The 20,481-nt window shown below is 48.2% G+C and overlaps 1 protein-coding gene across 1 annotated transcript in view; it reads right to left on the minus strand.

Moving 5' to 3' along the window:
• TOX2 (TOX high mobility group box family member 2) overlaps window positions 1–20,213 on the minus strand; it is a 148,290-nt gene extending 128,077 nt beyond the window's left edge. Inside the window, exon 1 of the mRNA XM_025142323.2 lies at window positions 20,076–20,213. Coding sequence (XP_024998091.1) covers window positions 20,076–20,198 — 123 coding nt within the window. The 5' untranslated portion in view covers window positions 20,199–20,213. The remainder of the gene's footprint in view (window positions 1–20,075) is intronic.
• Between the last annotated feature and the right edge of the window lie 268 nt (window positions 20,214–20,481).

Raw genomic sequence — 20,481 nt, forward strand, 5'->3', positions numbered from 1 at the left:
AATGGTGTAATTCCCTCCTGTGGTTGCTTGGTGTGCGCCTCTGTGCCATCACTGGCGAAGAATCTGGGTCCCTTCTCAGGATAAAACCGTGTTTTAATTGAATTAGGCTATGTCAGAGCATCCCAGCCATCTTATCGTACCACTCCAGTCCCTCCCAAAGCAGCTAACCGAGTGATTCCAGCTCACGCTCCCAAGGACAAGGGACAAAAATGATTTTCTCCCTCTTTTATGGAGTGAAGTTTTGGTACTTCAGTTTTTCAGAGCTGATTTTCTGCATTCAGAAGCTGCTGACAGTGAAGAGCCAGGTGAAGAGCGGGACACAGAAATTCACGCCAACCACAGACCCTCTTAACCTCTTTCAATGCTTTTTGCTTCCTAGTGCTGCCAGAATGTCACAGCTCCAGCTTATTTCTTCCTTTCGTTTGCACCTTTTTGCATAGATCTGCAGTTGCAGAGCACGATGTTTTGCTGTGCCCCTGCAAACAGCGATCAGTTTACCCAAAGACCATATGACCAGTGCTCATTTATCTGGGAGCAGAGGGGAAGATGAAGGTGGGCAAAGCATCCTTGTTTGCTCGTGTCCCTTCCAACTGCTTTCAAAGCCTCTGCTGACGTTTCTGTGGTGGGATACTGACCAGGAGAGAAGCCAGGTTGCTTCTTACCCCTGTATGTCCCCTTTCCTTGCTGCCACCTGAGCCCATGCTCCCTTGGCAAAGTCCTGCTGGGTACGTCCTGCTGGGCCTAGGGACAACTCCTTGCTTTCAGGGCCACTGCACCATGGGCCTCAGTAGGGCTGGGTGCTGTTACCTCAAGGGGACAAATCTGGTCATGGTTTAAATCTACACCTCTCATTTTCACTTTCATGGGTGTGTCCACAAGAGAAGGTTCTCCCAGTTGTATTTCAGTCCCTACGCACTGAACCCTGCCAGGGGGATGGGGCTGGTTTAAAACCACAACACAGTCATCCTGTTTGTCCCCTTTGACTGTTTCCTGGCCAGAAGGGGATTGTCATCCAGAGGGATGCTGCTCCTGGGGACCTTCAGGATGACCTCACCGTGGTACCTGGAGGTGGTACAGCACCACGAGGACGTCGTTGCTCATTGCTGGGTCACCCTCAGCTTCGGCAGTGTGATCACACAGCTCAGTTCGACCTGGGTGCTTCATTTCCATGGGGTTGATAAGGCAAATAACATGAGCTGCATTTGTCTTTGGGGTTAAAGTGTCTGGATTCAGCTCCCTCCTTCCTGCCTGCCCTCCCACAGAAACCAGGCAATTGTGATTTATCTCATTTTAATGTACTTTCTGCTGAGGATTTCAATATGATTATCCCCGAGCTTTGGCCGACCACTTCTAGCCTGGATCCTTGGCCTTCTCCGTTCATGAAAGGCTGCTTTTAGCTCTTTGGCCTACTTTTAACCCTCAGAGATAATCTCTCGGCAGCGCTTGGCCTGCTGCCAGCGGGATTAAAATCTGCTGGGGTTATTTACTCTCCTAATGAAATGCAATATACCCAAGTATATTGGTTCTAATTAACACCCCGTCCGCAACATCTCTCCCTAGCTCTGATAATTATGAAAAAAAATCCACCCTCTCCCAGTCACCCAGGCCATTAGAAAGGAAATGAATTTCAGTAGGTTTTTTGCTTTTATTACTTGCAAATAGCTCTCTTCCCAAACTTCATGCTGGCTCGTTCCTCGTTCCCTAAGCTGAATTGCTGCTAGGAGGAGTTGTCTGACGCTCTCTAGTTTTATTTAGGTCTTGGCTGGAGTTTGACTTGGGTGAGGCTGGGAAGCTGAGAGTGCCCTTTGGCCACTGGCTGCAGGGTGGCACAGGCATGGCAGGAGAGCTCAGATCCCACTGGTGGATGTTCTGGGCTGGCTTTGGTTTGTAGGGCACCTGAGCAGTCCTCATCCTGGTGGGTGAAAGCAGTCTGATGGAGGAAGAGGGCTCTGAGGATTCTTTGGCAAAGCCTAGAAAGCCTGTCTTAACTTTTCACTGTCACAGCTGCTGATAGAACACTAATATATTCGTAATTCGGAGGAGAATAGCTCCAAATAAGCACTGCAGCCTCTCAGAAGCCCTCATCTGTGCTAGATTACGTCAAGGGCTCTTGAATTAAACAAATCTGAAGTTTCTAGGCCAAGCCATATTTGAGACATGACATGAAAAAGCATTAGGAGATGCTTCAAACACTCTGAATTACACTTATTTTCCCTAAGACCTATGTCTCAGAAAGGGATTGTCTGATTTGTCTCGGGTTTTGCCAAAAAACCCTCCTCTTCTGGCTGTATACCATGCACACAGTCCAAAGATGCACCCAGCTTTTCTGTATGACTCCAGCAGCTGGGCCAAGCCCAGACACTTGGAAAGCTCATTACAAGGTTCATCAAGGCAGGTGGGGAGAACAGGGACAGTGGATCTCTGTTAGCCCCCGATGCTGGTGTTCTGTGAGAGCTGACTCTCCTGTCACTATAGAAGAAGCTGCTGCTAAGATGCTTGGAAAAAATGAAGAAAAGGAAGAAAAAAAAAAACTACTTGCGAAGAAACTCCTTCCCAGAAGGAAGGTAGAAGAAAGTGGAGACATGGGTCACATGCCCGTGTTCCCTGGGACCCTTGTGGGCCTCTCTGAAGATCATGCAATGGGTTACAGAAGGTATCTGCTGAGGCAGGGACTGAGGTGACCCTGAAACACAGAAGTTACGACTGAATATGAAATGAGCTTTACTGGGCAAGGTTTCTCTGTGTCTCTCTGCCAGCTTGGCCTCAGCTCACCGCAGGCAGATTCTTTGCAAAGCACTGCATGGACAAATGTTTTAGCATCAGCACAGGAGATGGCAAAGCCCATCTCCTGAAGGGTTTGTCTTCACTAGAGAAGAAGAAACAAGAGGTCTGCAGAGCCCTAAGGCCCAAGCCCTTGGCAAGCCACATCCTGCTGTGTGTGCCATCTTCATCTTCATCCCCATCCCCATCCATCTTCATCCCCAAGCAAGACAGGAGCCTTTAATGACACTTAATCAGACTTCAACACCTTCCCGGCGCATTGGTGCAGCTCAGCCTCAGTGAAGATAACTGACCACTGGGAGAGGAGATATGAAATGCAGTCTTCTCCAGTAACTTGGGATCTGTGCATCCTTCGAGGTCTGCACATCCTCACCTCTTCCCCCTACCCAAGCCCAGTGGTATACCTGGGCAGCCCTCCCAAAGCACCTCCTGACCCGAGATCGCATGGGCTGAGCCTGTGCAAGGGACAGAGAGGGTGAAGTGCTGTACGACCACGGTGGTTGGGAACACTGAGGGAACTGCAGGTACCCCAGAGCTACTGCACTGCCCTGGTTGCAAGGTGACAAGTGTATGCAAGCAGGGCTTCTGCGAGGGGCTGTGCAGCTGGATGCTTTGGTGATTTAACTGAACCCCATCCTGGCTATTTATGGACAGAAATCATATCCAGAATCCAAGCTACAAAAGGGTTTAAGTACTCCACCAGAAAGGTGTGTTTAAGGGGTTGTTTCTGGTGAACCTTGCCCCTGGATGACCGCTCCCACCCTCATGTCAGGACAGCTGCAGGAGGCCGGGTGGAGGAAATGAAGGTGAAATATTAAATTCAGCCACGACGTGAATGTTAGTGTGAGACAGCAGCTCTGGGAGAGGTGCTGCAAGATGCCCCTCTGCTGCAACCCTAAGGATTCAAAACTGTGAGTGACGTGAGTCACATATCCCCAAGCTGGCTCTGTGCCTTACAGAAACAATCTGTATGTATTTATGTATATCTCTGTGTGAATAAAGGATGAGGGGGTGCTTTTAAGTTTCATTATGAATTTTGAAGACCGTGTTTTTAATCATTTCTCTGCAATGCTGAGGCTTGGTTTTATTCCATCTGTTACTGCAAGCTGAGGGTGCTGGGCAGCTACCAGCTGCAGGAGCCACAGCTTCTGAGGAGCTCCAGTAATGCAGAGAACAGCAGAGCCCCCCCGGGTTATTTGCAATCATGCAACCAAAGTGGGATTTCAGTTGGGGTATATTCTTAAACGTATTGCAAGTCAGGTGTATGCAAAAAATGCTATGGAGGGAAAGAGCTGCTAAGGACTTCTCTGCAATGCGGTGTCTTCCATTATTGAGGAAGCCGAGCCATTAGGCTGTAATCGTCTGGGTAAGGCTTTATGTAGAATGGTGAAAGCCTCAGACTTTGCACTGCTGAGATATCTCCTGGAGCCGTGCTCGTGGAATCTATTCTGGGTCTAGAAAAGAAAGCTGGGAAGCAGGGAATACTGTCTCCAGCCATTGCTACGTAGCTGCCAGCTCTTGCAAATACACCCTAAATCCCAAAAATGCTCCGACAAACCCATCCCACACCTCCAAAATGCCCCCCAAGCCCACAGATTTCCTCCTAGACCCTACTGAGACCCCAGAATTCTTCCCAAATCTCCTCTCCATGACCCCCCCCCCCCCCCAAAATACACCAAATCCCCACAGCACTCTCAGAACGTTCCCCATGCAGCCTCCACGCACAGAACGTAGCATCCAGGCGAGCAAGTATGAAGGCCCGGAATCAACTTGCATAAGTTTCCATGCCTTTAAGTTCACTCCAGCTGAAATCGGTGGGTCAAAATTAGGCCTTGAAAGAGTATTTTGGACCGAAGCATTTTAGCAGGGAATGCCATGATCAAGAGCAGCCTTATGGTGAAGGTGTACGTATCACACCTGCATGCTGCCTGTGCCCTGGGACAGCCCTGAGCTCCCCATCCCTCCCCCAGTCAGGTAGGGATAATTGCTCACCCTAATTGCTGCCTTCTGGCCACGAGTTATGAGAGATGTTTACCCCAAAACACGCAGCCGGGCAGGAGGACCGCATCCTAGGAGAGGGTTAACGCAGAGCTGGAGGCAGGATGCCCTCATGGGAATGGAATGTGTAGTGGTGGTAAGTGGTGGTGCCCCAGAAGCCTTTGAGAGCCCACTGACTACTGCATGCTAACGATTGGTATTATTAAAGAACAATTGATGGCCTGTAACCAAACAACAGAAACTAATTACTGGAAAACTTTTATTGTCCTTTAATTACTGGGCCTCTTTGTCAATTAGCAAGAGAGAGAGAGAGAGAGGGGAGAGGGAGAGCTGCTTTATAGCAACAATAAATTTTCTAAAACTACAGTCATCAGTAGCTGAAAAAGCGAGTCTATTAACACACAATATTAAGGCACTGTATTTACTCAAGCTGCTAAATGTAGGTGCATTTCTTCTGCAAAAGTGTAGAGCTCCAGGAATACTAATCAGGGTTTTATTCCCGGGGCTCTGCTGCTGCCTGACACCACGGCTCTCATTCTCCAAGCAATTGTACCCCTCGACTGAGGGGTTCTTTCTGGGAGCCTTCCCCAGAGCTGGCCCTGTGCCCACCGTACAGCATGGCAGCACGAGGAGTGACAGCACTAGTGATGGGACAAGGGGGAATGGTTTTAAACTGAGACAGGGGAGGTGTAGGTTGGATATGAGGAGGAAGTTTTTCACCCAGAGGGTGGTGACGCACTGAACAGGTTGCCCAAGGAGGCTGTGGATGCCCCATCCCTGCAGGCATTCAAGGCCAGGCTGGATGTGGCTCTGGGCAGCCTGGGCTGCTGGTTGGTGATGCTGCACATAGCAGGGGGTTGGAACTGGATGAGCACTGTGGTCCTTTTCAACCCAGGCCATCCTATGATTCCATGATTCTGGACTGGGAGCCCAGTGCTGGGGAGCCCAGTGGCTGCAGGACCTGCAGTCCATAGGGTTTGGCCACAAGGATCCATGTGTCCATGCCTTCTGCTCCCGGCTCCTGCCTTGCTAGCTCTGTCCAAAAATAGTTTATTCAACTTTTGTTTTTTTCTTTTTTTCCTCATCTGATGCCAAATAAATTATTTCTGGGCATGCTGTCACGAGCAGTTAACCTTCTCTGAAGAGGTTTGAACTGCAGTTACTCCCCAAAAATGAATCACCATTTTTCCCTGTCACTTGGCAAATAGCATTCAGCAATGTAACTTGACTTTCTCCCATTAACCACTCGCTGCCTGCTCCGAAGCAGATGCTGTGGCCTCTGCTGGGCACCCATCCCACCCCATGACATGGGTCTCCTCTCCTGCATGGGAGCACAGAGGGCCACCAGACCTGGAGGCATTTTTGTCAGGGATGAGACACTTTAAACAACAGCTGCCAGATTCTCGGAAGCCTTAAAAATAATAAGATGAATTTGGGACCTCATTCTTTTTCCGTCGTTCTGTCTTGGAGTACTGAAGGGCTTCACCAAGTTTTACATCAGCTCCTCCACGTGCGTTGGCAGAATCGGGGCCAGAGGTTATTGCAAAGGAGTTAAATTACTCCCAAGAGTAACTGCTCTTAGAAGTAGTTTGCAAAAGAGCAAAGTACCAGCTTTTATCGGAAAACAAACAGCACTCCAAGGCACGATGCAAACACAGGAGGCGCCTGGTTTCCCTGCAGCTGGCTGCCGAGCCCATGCCCGTGTGCCAGGCTGTGCTCCAGGGCCGTGTGTGCTCTGGCAGGACGAGCAATGGGGAAGGAGCTCATGAATTTGTCACCATCTGTCTTGTTTTACGTTACTCGAACAGATGTGGGTTTTGCGTTAACAGAGGGAGCCCAAAGCGCGTGCCCATCTATGGCAGCTGCTTTGTAAGCAAGGTGGAGCTGGGACTGTGCACCCACTGACGTTCCAGGGATAGCAAGAAACAAGAAACAGTGGGGCAGAGGATGGCTCCCTGACCAAGGTCCCATCTGTGTGCAGAGCAGGGCAGGATGAGGGCATCGGCAGCTGCAGGGAGCAACTCCTTGTGCCAGGAGGCTTTGTCTTCCCCCACACCTTCATCCCTTCCTTATTCCTTCTTCTTGCACCTGTTGTCTCTCCATCCCCATTTCCTTTCCTGTTTCTAGCTTTTGTTTTTCATTTCTCTTCTGCTCACACAACCTTTTTTCTCCTATTTTGTAACCTTTTCATGATCTGAGAAGTGAAGCTGTAGGATCTCACTTTGTCCCAATTTCCCATCAGGACTGAGTTGAGAGCTCCCATTTAGAGATCTTTCCTCTACATTACACAGGCAACTGATGCTGGTAGAGACAGAGGTGTGCGACCTCTGCAGAGCGGGTGACCATATACCCATTTTACAGATGGGAAAACTGAGGCATGAGTGCAGTGCCTTCCAACAGCTCCAGCATACAGCATTGCTCACCTCATCCAGCCTTCTCTATGAGGGTTGCATTTTCACATCATGCCTCCATTACTCTTAAGATGTGAGCAAGCCTCATGCAGGAGTACTTCTAGAGTGGTTCAGCACAAGCCAAGGGATTGGGAGACCTAAGACCTATTCCCCAAACTTCCTGAGAAAAATGACATGCTTTGTGGAAGCATTTCTGGTGGTGAGCAGAGCCTCCAGCAGTTCAGCTGATGGCGGTGGGGTGGATGCTAAACATGCAGGAAGAGGTACAGGATAAGGATAAAGCCCTCATTTGGGTTGGATTGTGTTCGGTTTTGGTGCTCTTAAAACAGTGTGGTCGTTTCCAGGTGTGGAGTGGACACGTGATGGACCATCACTGCTAGGTAGCAAATAATTGAAAATCTATTCATCTTCCTGTGGGGCTTTCCCTGGTGTTCTCTGTGGCTTTTTTGGTTGTGATCATCAGAAGCAATCACTCACCCTGTCCTGGACACTGCTGTCCTGGTCCTCACTGCCACAGGGGTAGATGACACCACCCACCCCATGCCATTGCCACGATGCTTCCCCCACTGGGACATCACACATCTCCCTGTCTCCCACAGACATGGGATCGTGGGAGAGGCTCAAGTTTTGCTTGTAAAAACCAGACACTCTGTGCTTCTGCACTGCAGATACGAACACGACTCAGCAGCTCCAAACCAGAAGGAAAATAAGGAGCTCCAATTAAAAATGAAGATCTCATGACAGTTTGGCCGGTTCTGTGGTTGGGAACCTCAGCAGTTTTTAGCAGCCGGGGTTGGCAGCACTCTCAAATTACAGGGAAGAAGTTGCCTTTTCACAGAGCCTTTCATCCCGAGGATCCCAGCCTGCTCCACCAGCTGAACCCAGCAATACCCCCAGCTCCTTCAGCAGCACGTCCCTGCCATCTCTCCCAGTGCCAGGTGTGTGACACATGGGGGCCTTGCAGCAGGCAGCCTGTATCCTTCCTTCTCCCTGTGGCCTTCACATCAATGGCCATAAGCTTTTAGCCAAATCTGTGTTTTCACGTCACTGAACTTAAGTGTGAAAGCTGAGGGACACATGGGTATGGATGGAGCTCATTTTAAACACAAGCTACATACAGTAATGATTTACTGGATTTATTTATATAGAACGATATCATTACCTAATTAGATGACAATTTAATCTTAATTTTCACTGGATTTTATGGTAACTACAGGAAATCGCCAGTAATGCACAGAATCCATTATTTCACATAGTTAAATGTTTCAAATCCTGGGTGGCACTTCAGCCTGCAAAGCATCAGGTCCAGAGCACGTGGGGATACTGATGATGTTAAAGCAGCACAAGGCTGGTTTGCTCCTGTCTCTTGCAACGGTTGCAGCTGATACCAGAGCAGGAATCCCATACGGAGTACAATAGTACAATAGACCTGCACTGTATAATTATCATGCTGTATCTGCTTTCATATCATAGGTATTTTTAGATGTGTCAGTTTGAAATCTAGGATTTAGTGCACAGAGCCTAATGGATCGTTCTTTCTTTCTCTCTCTTTTAATGTCAACTCTCAATATGCATGAAGCAGACATAAAAGCACTTTTGTGCAGGTGCTGTGAATCTCTTTGCGCAGATGACAAGGGGAGATGGTTTTCTAGATTCATTGAGTTTCAGAGGAAGCAGGACTGGATGATTCAGCCTGAGCTCCTGCATAGCAATAGCTCAGGTTTCACACGCTGCCCCTCCGCCAGTCCAGCAGTTCTGTGCATCCCAGGAGAGACACAAAGAGCCCTTTGGGTGGCTTGTTCCTCCTGCCTCGGCTGATGCTAGAAGCTTGTACAATTAGGAACAAGAAGAGGGAGAGAACTCCAGTTCTGTGCAGCCCTCCAAGGCCACCCCAGTTCTGCACGGCAGCACTGCAAGAGGAGACAAGAGCATCAGCCCAGAGCAAGAGCCACATTGGCCGGGTGTCACAAAACCCCATGCACACTGAGATAGATATCCCAAATCCCCCAACCCAGTGCTGGATTTGGGCTCAGAGACTGGAAAGGAAAGATGGACCTTCTCCAGCCTCCAGCACTCAATCCTGTGTGGAGGACAGCATGTGATGCAGGGGTGCTGTGTCCCACTGGGTGCTGTTCTCCGAGGGTTTTTTTGGCACTCACACCACAAATTCACTGGTTTGACAACAGATTTGGTAATGCTGCAATTGACTGAATTATGTAAAGACCACAGCTGCTATGATGCCCCTGATCACCCGCTGCTCTGTGGGCACGGGCTTTGCAGGCACCTGCAGAGGTACGTAAGCACAGCAGCAAGTTCACTCCACCCAAAGCAACATCCCATACCCACCTGACCCCAGTGACACATCACACAGCTCACATTAATACACACTGCCTTCCAGTGGAGCTTCTCCACACCCAGCACATGCCCTGCAAACATGACCCCAAGCAGGTTTGTCCCCGAGCTGCACAGGGCTGTGCACAACACGCTCCCAGCACCTGCGCGTGCCAGGGCTCAGCAGCAAGCAGGAACCAAACACACTTATCCTCATCACCTCCTCATTACCCCAAAGGTTACCACCGGGTAGGCTCCTGATTTTATTTCGTTTCTCAGTTCAAATTGAGGTTGGAACCAGTCAGGTTTGGTTTGTTTTTTTTTTTCCCCTCATACTCAATATCAGCACGGCTCCAGAGTAAGTAAATAAAGGGGAAGCTCTGACTGGCAATTGCAGTACCCCGCACACTGGCAATTTCTGACTGTGCGAACGATGCTCCAGGATTGTAGTAAAGGCATAATTGAGACAAAAAGAAAATCCTTCCAAGAAATTTCTGCTTATTTCAGCTGTCACTGCCGTATAACTGAAGCCGTGGTGGAAACCAGTAATTCATGGGAAGGGATTTTCAAAGTCCCCCTTTCGTGCGCTGCAGCCCAAGGTAAACAGCTCTGCTCTGATAGTTGACCCCACCCTGTTTGAGGTTGAAGTGAAGCATTTTTTCCAGCACATGGTATTTACTTAATGGTTGTTATCAAGCTGTTATGAGATCCCCCTTCCACCGCCCATAGCTGTGGGCTGGGGGTGCATCCCCCTGTCCCAAGCAGAGTCCCCTGTCCTAGAGAGGAGTCACTGAGCAAACAAGCAGAGAGCAAGGTGACCAAAGATGAGGTGGGGGAGGGAGGAATCCATACTTAGCCATGGCATGAAGACAACAGATGTTGGCAAAACGAAGTCATCTGGAGCAAGATTGGTGTGCATGGGTCGGTTGTGCTGAGGCACTGTTGGGGTTACGTGTTCTAGCTGTGGCCTGCTGTTGAGCCACAATGGGGAATAGAAACGAGGTGCCATCCCCACAGCCCTGCAACTGGGGGCCGGACCCAGCTCTGCACCTCACCACCACAGCCCTACCACGGCAATGCCGGGGCACAGATGTAACACCAGATGTGCCACATTATTCACAATGCCAAGTGCATTCATTTGGGGAGATAACAATACCGGTTGGTCTATTTTTAATTCAGTTTCTTGACAGAACATTTAGCAGTTCCTCTTAGAGAAGAATTTTGTAATGGGTTCCTATCATGTCAATTTGGAACGCATTCCAGCCTCCCACTACTGAGAAGTGTAAAACTATTGGCAACATATGGCATCCCCGTGGAGCTATTTAATTGTACAAAGGGCTGCCAAAAGATAAAAAGGGACTCAGAAAAAAATAAAAAAATTAAAAATACTACAGCTCCATTCCTCCCCTTTCAGCATCTAACAGCAAAACAGCTTGCTAGATTTCCTAAATCCCTTCTCAAACAAATCTGGGCTGCTGCTCCAGTGCTTAATAATAAGCTGGAGGCTCTCACAGCAAGATCAGGGATCTGACTTCAGCCCAAGACCTCTGATTTCTTCCCCTTCCCAGTGGTGACAGTGCCAGGTTTGGGGCCTGTGTTGGTGCCAGCCCTGTGGCCCCAGTGGGGCAGGTTGAGCCATGGGGCAGCTGCGGTGGTTGTGGAGCAGGTGGGGGTTGTGGGAGTCTGCCCAGGGTGTGTGTGTCGCCAGCAGGACCCCAAGACACATCTTGCAAGGGCTGTTTCTCGGGGTCTTTGGATATGCTGTTATTTAACACCGCTGGTGTGAGAACTGGGGGATGCATCTCAAGGTTCTGGAGGAGCTGAGTCAACTGTATGGAAGCTGTTGTGCCACAGCTGTTCAGGAAGAAAAACCTCCTCTGAATGTCGGAATGCTCCTCAGGCACTGCTTGACCAACTGGCACAGCCTTGCTGCATCCCTGCATCCCACGCTGCTCCAGGCTCACCCTCCCAGCCCTCACCATGCCTACGCTGGCTCCTGCCTCGAGTCTGGGGAAACCAGCTTTTCCTTTTGGCCACCGAGGTGTGAGACAGGGCTTGGGCATTGTCCTCACACAGCATGGCATCAGAGCTGCCCAGCAGAGCCCCTCAACACCAGCCACAGACTGCTGCAGTCCTGCCTGCTGTCACTCCAGCACATCCCCACACCATGCACAAGCACGGTCACAGTGATCTGCTTAGGATGAATGAAGAATGCAGGATGCAATGCAACCTCTTTGCTTGGTGCTTTTCACGTTGACAGACCTCTTTAGGAGAAGTCTCCAGCCCTTGAGTGTTCCCTGCTGGTGATGGCAAGCTGAGGTTTGGGAGATCAGGTTAGTGCCTCTCCTGCCCCGTGGAAACCTGGTGTGTAGAGAAGATGAGGCACTTTCATGGGGGAGCTGGTGCTGGGATGTGCAAAGATGTAGATATTAACACACATATTAAGTGACAAATTTATGGGCACCATGGCTGGGTGCTCCACTGCACAGCCCTCTGCACAGGGTTGCAGCCCCCCTGGGTTGTGTTGTTCCTACCTCAAACCTGCTCAGCCATGTGCCAGGGCTGCTCCAGGTTGACATTAAGGGGATCCTAAAGCCAATATCTTGCTGGGCGGCTCACACAGGGTCACTGGCAATGGCTGGGAGCAGTCTGGATGCACCACTCCAGCTGGGTCAGGTATGAGGGCTCACTCCCTGCTTTCTCACTTGACAGAGTATCATTCAGTCTCCCCTGGAGATGCTAGACTTCAGGAATAATATTACATGGAAATACTAGGAATTATATATATGTAGAGAGAAAAATATCAACTAGCTTGAAGCCTTACCATCCTCATGAAAAAATGCAGGTGAGAAACAAGGGAGCAAGTGAAAACCTAGCCCTGCTTGTATAGCGAGAAATTCAAGAGATTATTAAATGGCAGTCATTCTGCTGAAAATGGAAACCCAACTTTAATTAATCCTATTAAAGGAGGCCTTGAGGGGGCAGGCAACAGGTATGTTCGAGACCCATGTTAGTAGGGATGGAGACTGGGGGCCAAAACACACATCTATAGGGAAACAGGCTGCAAGATGTTCTGTTACATTGGAAACTGAAGTCCACAAGAATATCTGTAGCACCGTGAGATGCCAGGAAAGGGAAGAGAAGAATATAGCAGGGAAGTCCCATTACTCATCATGAGCAGCAGAAGCCCCACACAGCCTTGGCCTGTGTGTGGGTAGAGAGGCCAAAACTCCATCAGGGTTTTGGAAGGGGACACAAGAGCAAGTTTACATAAGAAACACGAAGAAAAAAATAAAATCAACTCCTGAGGCAGAGAAAGCATCGGCCAAGATCTCATAAGATGCTCCAGAAAAAAAGAGGTGGAACAAAAAATACCCAGTCTGTCACTAAAAGCACCCCTGTGATGAAAACCTGTAGGCACAGCTTGCACAGCTCTATGGGAGCAGCTCCAGGACTCACCTGGGCGCTGCAGTGGCAAAGCAGGATGCCCAGGGCACATCTCCCAGACGGGGCAAACACACTCAGACTTCTCTCACATTGCTCAGAGTTGACTTTGAGAAATGCTATTCCTCGTTGCAGGGCTCAGGTGTGGAGCTAGCCTGGGTCAAGTTGAGTCCCATTGCAGCCCATTGCTGCCTGCATATCAGATGCCTCTCTGGGGGTCTCCCACAGCATCCCCACGGACAGTGCCCTCTCCTCCTCTCTGGGGATCTGCAGGTGCTCACAAGAGGGACCAGAAGCCCTGCAGGGAGCCCACCTCCTGTCCTGGAAAACCGCAGCACAGCTCTTTGCTGCTTTCTGCTTTTTAGTGTTTCCTGCCAACAAAGGAAGAAATAGCCTGACAGAGATATAAATAACCTGACTGAGATAAAAGATGCCTAAATCCCAGTGACTGTCCTAAAATGATCCTAAGTCACCAGGGTGGTTTTGAAAAGGTTCTCCCGCGGTGCCAGCATGGAAGTGAGGTTTGGCCTCTGCGGGAGGAAGAAAGCTGAGTGCATTGCTCCACTAAGGGCTGCTACAGCTCCCCATTGGCATGCATTATTTATAGCAGGAATAGCAGTAAATTAGTATCTGATGAGCTCTCAGATTGAACCTTTGTGTTGGCTCAGTCCCACTAATGCAGCCTACAGAAAACCCAACTGCACAGAAGCGACGATGTGGGCTCCGTTACTGCCAGAACCTCCTCTGATTTCAAGGAGACGGTTCTCTGGTGCTGTTAACATGAATAGGAGCAAAAGGTGTCACTGTCAACTCTAGACTGGTTTTTATCAGTGCACTTTGCACTTCATTAGAAAAGGCTTCCATGTATTTGCATGGCAAATAAGTAGAACTGGAAGATGAGATGGGGAAAAATTGAGAAATCGTGTTGAATTTAATCAGAGGAGTAACAGAAACACATCTGCTGAAAGGACTCTCTCAGGTACATGATTCAGTGGAGGGCTGTTAGGGTTGGGGTAGTGGTTAGGTTGTGGTTGGACTTGATGATCTTTAATGTCTTTTCCAACCTGAGCAATTCTATGATTCTATGATTCTATGACTTGCTTTTCTTAGATTCTTGAGTTGGGTTGGATCTCATTGGTAAAGAAGTAATTTTACTCCTTTTACAAAGAGTGCCAACAGTTTAAACTAAAGCAAAACACCTTGCTTGACCAAATGCAGCTGAACAATTGTCTTTCTCTTCCTTCCTTTTGCATATGAGCTGACAAACATCATTTCATTAATGACGTTCATTAATGACTCACGTGTCATTTCTCAGGTAGAGGTTGATCACAGAAGCATTAAGGTTGGGGAAGACCACTAAGATCGTCCAGTCCAACTACCAACTGACTTTGTCATTATGACAGCATCCTGCTTTGGGCTGGGTTTCGCCTTGGGTGTCATCTTTAAGGAGATCTTCATCACATCCACCAGCAGAGGCAGGCAGGAGGGGACAGCCTTAACAGCCATGTTTACCTCAACACTGTGGTCTAGGTTCCCATGCAGAAAGGTTCACCTCATCCTCCACTGACAAAATCAACAGCTGGAAAATCTCTGGGCACCGGAAATTACCAGCAGCTATGTTTTCCATCTCATGTGCAAAAATGCAATGTTCCAACCGTCACATCTGCTTTTGCAGAGGATGAAGATGGCTGATGAGTTGCTCCCTATCTCCTGCTCCATGTCTCAGCATGGAACAGGACTCTCCCAGGGTTTCTCCTCCTTCCTTTTTTATTTGTTGTTATTTTTTTTAGTTGTTGCTATAAGACTTTGCTGTGGAGTAGTCAGAAGAACCATCAGAGTTCCCCGGGGAAAGCAAACCCCATAGAGGAGAACCTTCTTTCCATGGCCAGGAGGAACAGCGGCACTAAACCTTTCTCCTTTCTGCTGATGAAGGGAAATGAGGGTGGGTACATCTTGGGATACCATTGCACCAGAATGGCTTCTATCAGCATGGGGGTTTTAACTGGTGAGATATAGGCAACACCCCAAAGTACAGAGCCTGCAAAGTGCAGAATGTATCTGGAATATGCAGCTGGTCTCCTAGCAGAGATGCTGCAAAGAAGCAGAGAGGCTGAAAGGGACAGAAGAAGAGACAGATCATCCCTTCGGAGCCCAAAAACTGCATGACTCAAATGAGACATGCCAAAAATCAAGGTAAGTTACAACCTGCAAATAAAATATAGTTAAAAAAAAGAACAGAAACAATCTTAGGTCACACAGGCAAAACAAAACAAAAAAAAAATGAAAACAAGAAGAGGCATGGAGCTACTATACTGGGAGGAGAAGGATGAAATAAAAGATAGATGTAGTTATAGCCAAAAACGAAATGAGTACTTTGCTTCAGTTTTCAATAAAGATGATGCTTCAGGACACAAGGGCACGGAGATGATAGTTAATGGGCATAAGATTTATAAAAATGGAAATTTCAGCATCCAAGGTGAAAGCAAAACTGAGAGAGCTTTAATGCACTGAAGCCAGGGGGAACAAATAATCCAGTCCAGACTCCTGAAAGGATTGGCACATTGAGTCCAACATTAAGGATTTTTAATACATGAATCAAGGAGGAGAAAATAGCAAGCCCAGTTCTCTTGCTAAAAAAAGGAAATAAAGGGCCCAGGCAGCTGGAGACATCAGGAGTATGCAAAGCTTAGAATAAATTTGCTGGGAAAGAATAATTAAAGACCTGAAGGTAAATGGAAAATGGGATCAAATATAGCAAATAAAACACTCGGGTGATCCTGACGAGGGAAGTAATAGAATGAAATGTAATAGTACAAAGTACAGAGCTGTGCATGCTGGGACTAATAACATGAATTTCTGCTTGAAGCTTGGGCCTCATCACTTGGAAATGACAGAACAGGAGAGAAACTTCTTTCTGCTCGTCTGTCACAGGGGGACGGGGAGCTGCTAACTCACGGAATGGCAAACGTGCTTATCCCAGGCAACATTTTCCCACTAGAAATGGGCCAACATGGGTTCCATGTCCCTGGTCAGGTGCAGTCACATCCAGGAGGACATCCTACCACCCCTGCTGGAGGACCAGGAATGAAGGGGAAAGGCTCAGAAGGGGCCATATGGCCTGAGAGGAAGGGCTTGGCAGGAAATAGGAAAAATCAACAGCCAATCAATCAGTATCTTGGCAGGATAGGAAAAATCAACAGCCAAGGGAGGCAGTGAGAGAAGGGAACAAATAGGGAGGAGAAACAATGCTGCCTATGCTAAAGGACTAACTCAGAACAAGAACAAACAGAACGTGCTGACTGTGGAAAGCATTTAGGAGGCTGTATGATTTCTAATGGGAGAGTTGTAACAATCTGAAAGAGTCCAGAAGTTTAGGGGAAGGAGGACACTGAAGCTAGACTTGAGTAAGAGATGGACGTACTCCTGATGGGCCTCTCCTCATCGCCCAGTCCTGTAGTTTGGGAAGGGGATGTGGGAGGGGTGGCTGGGCAGGAGGTGAAAGGTATGGGCAGCCTGCTGGGCTTCCACGTTGAACTTCCCATTCCAATAGTCACAACCAAGGCCTGAGTGGGATTAGCTGAAGCAGGAGGCAGAGCAGAGCCTTGACGTTCAAGCTGCAGGTGCGTCATTGACCAGCAGAGGTGGGGACATCGCGGCTGGGCAGACAGGATGAGACCCCTCAGCATTCCATCTGCGAGGAGCAGGTCTGTGATACAAGAAAGCGCTGTTCTCCATCATCACTGGAGCCACTGTTTAAATTCACTCGGATCGTGGGGTAATTTTCCCACTCTGCTAAAGGTTTCTTTTGTAAGTGCCACTCCATGTCTCTTGATTTGATTTCCTTGTACCTTTTTTCATCCATTTTTAATAGGCTTCCAGATTTTTAATAGCTTTAGAGATTTCTTTTCTCCTTCATGTCTATGTTGTTGATTGTAAGACTGGCTTTTGGATCTCTCCTTTCTTTGATACCCCGCTTGCCTGGGCCGTCTTCGCACTTATCCTTTAAACATATTCTCAATGTACTCGGTTTACTTCATCGAGCATTTTTTGAAAGCATTGCCTTTGCTTTTCCTCTCAACTCTGTTATCTGAATACATCTTAGGTAATTAATCAGCTACCATTGATCTGAACATAAATTTCCAGATTTTTCAGACATTCATTACATGCGCTGAATAGATGTGAGAGTGGCTGGATGAGAGAATTCATACCTGACAAACAGCCCATCCAGCTCTGAGCTGCTCCCTCTCCCCCAGCTCCTCTCCCCATTGAGGAGCCGGGTGGAGGAGTGGCATCTTTCAGACAGCTGTGAGCGAGAAGTAAAAGTACAGAATACAAATTCACTCCTGAAGGGCTCTTCTCCCCATTCCTTGGGATGAGCAGCCATTTCTGATTGGAACCCACCAGGACCAGCTGGCCCACTAGTGCTCCTCACTGCCAACCCATCTCTCAGTTACAGTGCGCTTGCATCCCAGAGCATCTCCTTGTGGCCATGAAGCTGGACTGGAGGCTGCTGTCTGCAAAGACGTGGGCTCTGCTGTTGGCATCAGTCACCTTCTTTCACCCTGAGCCCCAGTCATTCCCCAGAGACCACTCTGCAGCTCCTCGTCTGTGCCCTGAGAATCACAGCATCACAGAACTGAAGGGCTTGGAAGGGACTCCTGGAGATCTCCCAGCATGACCCTGCAGTGGGTTGCACAGGGTGCCTGGGTCTGCTGGAGCACCCCTGTGTCATTGAGCAGCTCCACAACGAGTGCCATATGTTAGGGGAATATTTCCTGCATATTTAAAGAGCTTTACGTTCTATATGCATGTACTCCATTGTGTTTCATTGCCAAAAATGCCATTAAATGGGTTTGCTACTGCAACACGAGCAGAGAAAGCCCAGCCTTGCTTTTTGTGCTCTATATACTCTTGTGCTGAAAATAATGAGGAAAGGATCGTCAAGGTGGAATGAAAGAAGAATACAGGGATTGCATATCTCTCTGAGTGGACAGGAGTGACAAAGGCCATAGGTGGGGTATGGGTCAGATGAATTGTGTGTGATGTCTCATCGCCATCTCCCTGGCATAGCCAAGCATAAAGTGTTTGCAAGGCAGAGAGCTCGATTCAACCAGCTCTCTCTGCATATATTTATATGTATATCAGCGAGTTTATCCCTCCGCTTTGGTTTCAGCAGGGATATTTTCAGAGTAAGCTGCAAACCAGCATGAATCCGAGTTCTTGATACTGGGTCTGAAGAACAACAAGGCCTTCTATTATGACAATACACTTCAGCACCGAAAGGAACAAAGCCATATCACGTCAGTCCAGGATGGTCAGGACCTTGTACAGAAGGACCCAGTTTTTCAGCATTCGGTTTTATTATGGGCTATACCACTTATTCTCCTGATCCTTTTTTCTCCGAGCATCGAATTTGCTCATGCAGTGCAACTGTTCATCAGAAATCATTGTTGCAAATGGAATTCCAGTTGCAGATGTCAAAAGTATTTTTATTTCCATCAAATGCTCCGCTCCATTAATTAGGTCACCTCGCCCAAAAAGTTACAAAAAAAATCCTGATTTTGGTACCACAGCTATGCCAAATGAAGACGATGTGCCAGCCTTCCTGCAGCTGCTTTCTGAAATGGTCGGTGCTTGGGTGTCTGCATGAGAGTGATTTAATATTTAAGGGGAGTGAAGAGGATTTGAAGAAGCCTTACAGCTTAGGAAGTTGGTGAAAAATCTCTTTTCTGGTTTAAAGTGAATCAGAAATGTGGATGCTGTTTATTGCTGTGGACACAGTTTTCTCAGTATTCAGTCTGGGGAAAAAAATCTCTTTTCGTTATGCAACATGGATCTGATCCTCCAGGATCCTAAATAACCAGCAAAAAACAGTGGAATAGCTCTCATCTGTGGCGGCCAGCACAGGTTTCCTTGCATTGGGTGCAGAGATCAGATGGGTGGGCATGCACAGTAAGGTCCCAGATGGGAAAATGCCTTTTGGTACTGCCATATCGTGGTCTCCTCGCCCCCTCCCAGCCCTCACTGCTGCTCTGGCTCAGCAGACGTGCCCACTCTTATCCCTGGTCTCCATGTCTTCTAATAAGCTTAGCAAAAGCCCTCCGCTGCATATGGTCAGATTGCAGTTCTTGAATGCTTGTAGCATGGGCAAATCAAACCCAATTTCCCGCAGTACAAAGCCCTGCACTGCTCCCCAATGAGGGCTATTTTCCTGCCAAATTGCATCTTTCAAACCACAGGCAATTCAGCTGTAGAGCTGCCAAGAATAAAAGGTCAGTAGGATACCATTAAAAAAAAAAAAGATTTTCTCCTCTTCCCTTCAAAAGGAGCTCTCCTAATTCTGCTTAAACTTTCAAAACAAGGGAGAAATCATTGTGGGGTAGGAGCAGATTATAAGCAATTTCAGCCCAAAGGACAACAGTCTGCAAACCTATCAAGAGTATGGGAAAATAACAACTTCTAATGGGGCCAGGGCTGGAAACGCTTCCCATCTACTTTGGTTTATGAAGAGTTGCTCCAGCAAAGCCAGTGGAGTTGTGCAAGCAGAAGCAGAATGGGACCTTCCTGAGAACCACAGAATCACTAATGTTGGAACAGACCTCTAAGAACATCTAGACCAGCTGTCCACCTACAGCCAATACTGCCCACTGACCACGTCCCTCAGTGTCACTTCCCCATGGGTCTTGGACACCACATCCTGGACAGAGACCCCATCACCTCTCTGGGCAGCTGTGCCACTGCATCACCATTCTTTCTGAGAAGATTTTCCTAATATCCAACCTGACCCTCCCCTGGTACATCTTACAGTCATCACCGCTACCTGCACAATATTTTGCACACATCAGTTTTATTTGAAAGACTGCCACGAGCACCTGCTAAGCAGCAGTCTTTATGAGATAAGTATGCAGCAAATGGGAAGATGGGAACAGCATCTCTCCTTTTCTAGACGGGAGAAAAAGAGTGGACTGGAAGGTGATTGCAATAAAATATGTAGAAAGAACAGAGTAATGGAAGATTTTAAGTGCCCAAGCAGAGAGTGGAGAACATTAGGGAGAGAATGCTAGCTGGAGCTTGTTTATGGGATTGGCATAAGATTGCATTTCAACTTACTGTGTGTATCAGCTGAAAAGGAGGAGGGCTACGTGACTCGTATTCAGTGCTGCACTGCATGGAAGGTGACTGAAGACAAGCTGTACTCCACGGGAAATTATTGTGCCAAACACCCATGTCCATGGCGATGGGCTTCGGGCAAGGGAAGGTTTTGGAGCAGGAAACTTGGAGATGTCACAGTGCTGCTGACAGCCGCCTCGCAGCCAGCGCAGGAAGCCAGCAGCAGTGTTTAGGGGCTGATGAAATCACATGTAAAAAGTTTTACAACCCAGAGCGCTAAGGGGATATAAACGCCCAAATGAGACTGAGTGTATTGGTGTGATGGCAACTCCAAAGTGGGGGGCAGGTGGGGTACGAGCTGCTCTGCATACAGAAAATCACGGAACCATAGAATATCCTGAGTTTG

This window comes from Gallus gallus, chromosome 20, assembly GCF_016699485.2.
Source record: "Gallus gallus isolate bGalGal1 chromosome 20, bGalGal1.mat.broiler.GRCg7b, whole genome shotgun sequence".
NCBI lineage: Eukaryota > Metazoa > Chordata > Aves > Galliformes > Phasianidae > Gallus > Gallus gallus.